This window comes from Solanum stenotomum, chromosome 3 (assembly GCF_019186545.1).
Source record: "Solanum stenotomum isolate F172 chromosome 3, ASM1918654v1, whole genome shotgun sequence".
Taxonomy (NCBI): Eukaryota; Viridiplantae; Streptophyta; class Magnoliopsida; order Solanales; family Solanaceae; genus Solanum; species Solanum stenotomum.
The window spans coordinates 62,036,797-62,043,673 of NC_064284.1; the positions used below are offsets into that span (position 1 = coordinate 62,036,797).

Genomic DNA, 6,877 nt, shown 5'->3' on the forward strand with positions numbered 1-6,877 from the left:
TTTTTCAGGAGTTGAACTCTGAAAAACACGTTTGACCATAAAATTTAGAATTTTCAAGAATTTGAAAAACCAACAAAAATGTGTTTCACTTTTTCAGTCCAGATTATTCATAAAAAGTCAAACACAACTCCAATTTGTATTCATGATCAAACACAATTTTCAACTTTCAAATTTCATTCTACACTTTGAAAACAAAAGCTATTTTTTTCTTCAAATTTCACAATAAAACATGATCAAACACCCACTAAATATACATTTTAAAACCTACCAGGAAAGTACTTCAAATGAGTAGATATACGAAACCATCATTAACATTTAGCACACTATGACAAAGGCCACCCAAGATGAACTTAATATATGAGGATGAATACAAACTAACCATTAAAAATAAGAAAAAAAAAACTTACAACAATGTTGACATAAAAACATAAAAATACATCAAATATATCAAAAACAATAACCAATTTTTTTAGTTCATGTATCTACAATTCTTCCTAATCTCTCCCTTATATCCAGTTAAAGGTGAAATATTTCCCATTTTAACCATAGATTTCGCAAAATGCTCGAAAAAAATCTCATTATTTTCAGCATACAATTTCACCAATTCTAATGTTGCTTGATTCTTTGTCACAAGAATTTGATCTGAATTCAATAAACCCCTTGAAGCCAACAAGTTCTTGTAGTAATTGTTATCAAATTTTGTTGGTGTGACATAATCCAAGAAAAATAAATTTTGGTCACCACCAAATTTTGGACACATAGTGCTCAATTGTGCAGCATATGATTGGTCAAGTGTATAATCTGGTAAATTATTTCCTAATTGATTGTAGAGTCTTTGCTTGAAGCTAGTGCATCTTGCATTTCCAATGGTGTGGCTCCCTACATAACAATTTTCGAGTCAGGATTTTTACTAAATTGAGGTTTAAATTATGAAGAAGTAAACACACGAAAAAGTCAAAAGGGGTTCAACATGTACTATATATACATAAAACTTGTTTGTGCCTGTTATTACCTATCGTAGGACCCCTTTCCCCTGAAGCAAAGAAAGAGAAGCAGAAACAAGAGGTAATTGTTGAATCTTAACATTCAAAAAATATAAATATTATTTTTTTGTTGAAGAAGTTCATTCTACCTAGCTCTGCCCGAGATATGATAACTAGTCTAGTTAAAATCTAATAAAGATTTAACTTATATATAGAAAGTAAAACAAAATTATACTAAAAAGGTTATTTGGTTTGGGAACAATATTATATAAGGGATTGTTATACATACTAATAATTTATGGATTATTTAACATTTATGATGATTTCTTTAAATGTGATAACTAGGTTATACATTATATAATCTAAAATATATGTTTGATTTTATATTGTAAAAAATTTTGAATTCCAATTTTAACCTTGATCATAATTGAAAGTTGTAAGGGCTTTGATAGAAGGGAAGTTTTGTTATTTAACTTGTTTTATCCAAGAATAAATAATCCTTTAAAGTTTTATTTCACATTGGATATGGTATACAGTTATACCAATTTTTCGATATAAATTACTCACTTACTTGTAATTATCTTTTAGATATATAAACGTTAAACTAATAGAGTAAATTTTACCAGATAAAGCAACAAGGTCAACAAGATCAAGCCCTTTTAGGTTGAATTTAGTGAGGATTGTATTAAATGTGTTGTTTGGAGCAGGAATGTTATTGTTGGAGCCACTTATGCTAGCATCTCTTGAGTCTCTTCTTCCTAATGGAACCTCCCAGCTTGGTCCACCAGCCTGCATAAATAATAATCGAGTTTAAGTTTTATATACTAATAATATAAATTAAAAAATAGTTATACAATAAGATTAAAGTAATTATAAGTAAATCTATAAGATCAGAATTATCTCATAATTTGTCAAGGTAACTAACCAACTAAATTATATAGGATATATAACTTTTCTTTTTTAACTTGATTGAAATCAAATAGACAAAGATATTTTATGAGATTAGCTATTTCACTTTTTATACGGAATAGTTAATCTCACCATTTTAATACAAAATGTATTTCAAGACTAATTAATACTCATCAACGAGAGTAAAATAATCTCATATTTTATCTCTCATGAATCGTTATTCTTTGTCCCACTAACTGAACAACCCCTAGGTTTATGATTTTTGAACTTACCACGAATTCATAGCTCGTCTTAATTACTGAATTCACAATTATATATTTATGCATACACAAAAGATTTTCTAATACGAAAATAAAATCTAAACAAAAAGTTATTGAGTTCATCAGAAATTGAAATCTTTAGGTTAGGCTTAAATTAGTTGTACTTACTAGAACAGTAGAATCCCTTGCAGCAAGTGCCAATATATCAGCACAAGAGACAGTTTGAGGGCATTCCATTTCAAGTGCAGATTTAATTTCATCAATTACTTCAAATCCACGTGCTGAATTTCTATTGGTGTTTGATAATTTTTCACTTATTATTGTTCCACTGCTATCTAGAAGCAATGATGCATCACATCCCTACATGATCATAAAATAAAAAAATTATATAGTTAGTTAATCCGTCTGAGTTAACTGATTGTAAATAACTGATAAAATAATAAAAGATTTAATCAAATTAAAAATATTTATAAGTTGAGAAGTCATAAATTGAGAATGACCGACTTATATATCAAATATGTAATAAGTCAAAAAATATTTATAACATAATTTGACCAGCTTGTATATTTAGGCTAAACACTTTTATTTTTTAGAAAGTAAAAACAAACACCTACGCTTTCCAAGAGACTAAAAATGATTTACCTTGACAAAGCAATCGTGAAAATGAAGCCTAAGCAAAGAGGCGGCCATTCGAGCTTCTCTAGCTACGGCTTTAGCAACAACAGACTTGACAATTTCTTTTGCATTTGGGCATGACCAATCATAAAATTGTGGATATAGGTAACCATAATAATTGGTCTTGCTAGATAAACATAATATTGGTGCAAAAGCAAGAATAGATGTGACCATGATGAATAAACTCAATATTTTAGCCATGACTCAAATTCTAATAAAGACTTGTTATAGAAGAAATTTTTGTATGTAAAGAAGGTTGGTTAGTAGTGATGAGATTGAGATAAATTGTATGAGTATATATAGTGTATAATGAGAACTAGATGGATTTGGTAGCTTTTAAGTTAGGATTAGTATAACTAATATGAGTAAGTACCACTTTTTACCTAATGATGAAATTGTTCCCATACACTTCGATGTGGTGCGGTGGATGTGGATTTGAAAAAATTCTTAATAGGGAGTGCTGCCCCCCCCCCCCCTCCCCCTCCCCCCAAATGGGTCCTTACGTGGTGTGAATCCAGATTAGTTGGGCTCCAATGCCAGACACTAGATGAAAAACCAAAAAAAGATAAAAATTGTTCCAACACATGTGAGTATGTGTAAGTTGTAACACATATAGGTTTGAATTGAAATGGAATTTGTGTGGTTATAATTTTTTTTTGAGTAAGTACCACTTAATACCTAATGATGAAATTGTTCCAATGAATATGAAAAAATCTTTGGTAGAGAGCACTTCTTTCCGAATAAGGCCTTATGCTGGGAAAATTCAAATTAATCGAGTTCTAATAATAATATCGGACACCAAATAGGAAAAAAAAAATTGTTCCAATACATGTTAATATGTGTAACATACATAGGTTTGAATTGATATGAAATTTACATGGTTGTAAAAAAATTAATACTCGCGAGACTTTTAAATACAACCTAGATAGTCAATTTGAACGATTTTATGTGTAAAAATCCCCATAAAATTGTAAAATTAGTTATTTTCAAATTTAAAGTGCATTACTTCTTTTAAAACGAACTAAAAAAAAATGTGTGTAACATAAATTATGCGCAATGGAGAACAAATCATTTTTAATGCATTCCAGATGGTAAATCGTGATTCCTAATTGTTGAAGAATTTTTAAAGCATTCTTCGAGCCCGTTTGGATATGCTTAAAAAAGTAATTTTTAAGTCAAAAATAAAATGTTAAATTAAAATGACTTTTAAGTCAAAAAATAAAAAGTAGGGAAAACCTACTTTTGGTTATTAACCTATTTCAAGTCATTGTAAACTTATTTTAAGTTATATTTTAACCTTGTAAAATACTTCCTAACTTATTTTTGACTTATTTTAAGTTATTTTTATATTTGTCAAACAATTTTAGAAATAAAAAACTGACTTAAAAATAAATTTGACCAACTTTTAAGTCAATCCAAACACCCTCTTAATAGTGTATAATACAATCTATAATTATTTTTTAGTTGACTTGACGGATAATAAGTATATAAAAGCTAAAACACATTTTTTAATAAAAATAATTAAATGAAACATGAGAATATTATAAGTTGATTTGGTCAACCAATCATTCAATAGTGTGTTTGGTTAAAGGAATTAAGGCGGATACGAACAAGCATCGAACATATTATTTCATCAAATAGGCTTTACGCGATGTGAATTAAGAATAATCAGAGCTTTAATAGAAGTATTGAAAATTTACAGATATTTAATAAATTTCTTAATATTTACATAAAATTTGCAAAAAATTGAATTTATGTGAATCCGAACTCCTAGATTCACCCCGAGTATTTGAAGGTGGAAATATTCATGATTTTTTTATTTTTTATTTTTGTGATTACTTTTCTTCTTGGGTAAAAAAAATTGACACTCAAGACTCATTCACATAAAATAATAGGAATAAATCAAAATAGCCAATTCTGATCTATTTAAGGAAGTCTATACAATTTGATAAGAGTAAAGATTTATATATCTTGCTGGTTAACTTAGACTTACAAAAACATCCTAAAATGCAGTTGAGTCAAAAAAAATTTAAAAATATTTATTAATCAAGTTTTAAATAATTAATATTTATACATATTAAGTGATGATGACAATCTTAACAAAAATACATAATTTTGGCCAAAATTACTTAATTCTGACGTTGAAATCATAGCTTTCTCTATAGCTTCGTCCTTGATTAAATGTTCATATATTAACTTGTTATATTCAACTAAATTAAATTGATAATGTAAAAATCTTATGACTTAATATTTTTAATTAATAATGTGGAGTGCTTGGTTGTTCAAAGTGACTTAGCTTAAAATATAGGATTATGAAAAAGCAAATATTAGTTCAACTAAAACAAGATATATATAGCTTTTACACATAATAAAGTCATATAAGCTAAAAAAATAAATAAGGTATTCTTTTCCTCCCAAAAAGACAGAAAAAAAAGCAATGTATTTTCACCAAAATATTACTACTACAAGTTATAGAATTAAGCAGAGGATCGGAATGGATAACCAAAAAGGGAATATTAGGTGAATCTAAATAATATATATAGAATACAATTAGTAGAAGGTTTAATTAGGAAACAAAACCAATAATCCTTGGTTTTTTTTTTTTTTTTTATATATTAAATTGTTCTTTACTAGAACAAGGACAACTTGTTACAAGACAAATATGTGACCTTCCAATACTTTTTTTCATTACTACCAAACACCCTGTGTCCTTACATGAGTTACAACAAAGAGTAGATGCCAAAAGGAAAGACAAGTTGAATCAATTCTAAGTAAATAATATAAGTATCTAGGTAGCAAATCGGAAAATTAAGAATATAATTAAATAATAAAAATATATTCTTTTTATTAGCTTAAATTTTTAGATAAAATAGTTGCACATTTTAGCATATTGGTATCAAAACAGACATTAATCCTGAAATTGAATCTCACCATCACCCATTATCAAAAAGAATTTTCGCATGCTCGTACCATGAAAAAGAATCAGGGCTGCCGTCAAAAGTCAGATCCCAACAAATCCCAAAGCACCATATATGAGAACGTATGAGAAGTTTCATATCATGAAATAGGGTGCAATTACTTAAAACGAAGGATTGGATTATTACATCCACTGGTTATAACAAAAATAAGTGACTTTGTAATGGTATTAGGCATTTTATCAATTTAAAATCTTAAATTCGCCTCCCTATAGAAAAATAAAAAGAAAAAACACAAGTTATAGTGTAATTTTAAAAATGCAATCACTACAACAAATATGATTAGTAGCTACGACATTAAATTTGTCACTAATTGTTCGCTTCTAGTGAAAAAAATTACTTTTCGTGCTTAAATATATGAGACTCATACTTTTAGTGACGAAACATAATAATCCGTAGCAAAGTTTTGTCCACTAAAGTTTCCCACCAAAAAATTAATTAGCGTCATTTGTTAAGTAGTGTTAGGCACGAATTTAAAGTTATCAGTGACACATTATTTCGTCACTAATAATGTATCTAACTCATGACAAAATATTTTTTGTCTTAAAGTTTATTAATTTGTGGACACTAAAAAATTTCATCTAAAAATATATTTTGTTACAATTCGAGAAATTAGAGTTTGTAGTTAAATATTATAAGTTTTAGCTATAAAAATTTAGATTTAATTATGACATTTATTTTCGTCACTAATAATAAAAATAATTGGTGACAAAGATTTTATTGTCTCTAATCAATCTGTGATTTAGTGACAACACAAAATAGTAAGGTGTTAAATAGTGACGACTTAAAATTTGTAGTGAATAATTCAACTATTTGCTACGAAAAAAATTCAAAGCTAAACACAATTTTTTTGGCTACAATTGTTCATAATTACAAGTGACAACTTACAAAAAGAATAATACAAGTGCTTCATAAGAAATATACAGAGTCCATTCGTTAATTGGCGAGGGAAAATATTAAAATTAACGAATTCGGTTGATTTTGTAAAAACGAAAAAGTTCAATTAATCAATTTTATTAAATTATACAATTATAAAATGCATCATTTGAAAAATACAATCCAAGTTATAAGTACT

At 27.6% G+C, this 6,877-nt stretch overlaps 1 protein-coding gene across 1 annotated transcript; it reads right to left on the reverse strand.

Moving 5' to 3' along the window:
* Nucleotides 1-331: 331 nt before the first annotated feature.
* On the reverse strand, nucleotides 332-3,092 carry LOC125859562 (peroxidase 72-like). Its single transcript, XM_049539331.1, has 4 exons — nucleotides 2,795-3,092; nucleotides 2,321-2,512; nucleotides 1,607-1,772; nucleotides 332-879 (listed from the first exon to the last, which is right to left on the reverse strand). The coding sequence occupies exons 1-4, from the start codon at nucleotides 3,026-3,028 to the stop codon at nucleotides 470-472; spliced, it is 1,002 nt and encodes a 333-aa protein (XP_049395288.1). The 5' UTR covers nucleotides 3,029-3,092; the 3' UTR covers nucleotides 332-469.
* Nucleotides 3,093-6,877: the final 3,785 nt, after the last annotated feature.

Coding starts and splice junctions, on each gene's coding strand:
- LOC125859562 (XM_049539331.1), bottom strand. CDS start 3,028: ATGGCTAAAATATTGAGTTTATTCATCATGGTCACATCTATTCTTGCT. Junction 2,513..2,794: donor TTCACGATTGCTTTGTCAAG/GTAAATCATTTT, acceptor ATGATCATGTAG/GGATGTGATGCATCATTGCT. Junction 1,773..2,320: donor CAAGGGATTCTACTGTTCTA/GTAAGTACAACT, acceptor TTATTTATGCAG/GCTGGTGGACCAAGCTGGGA.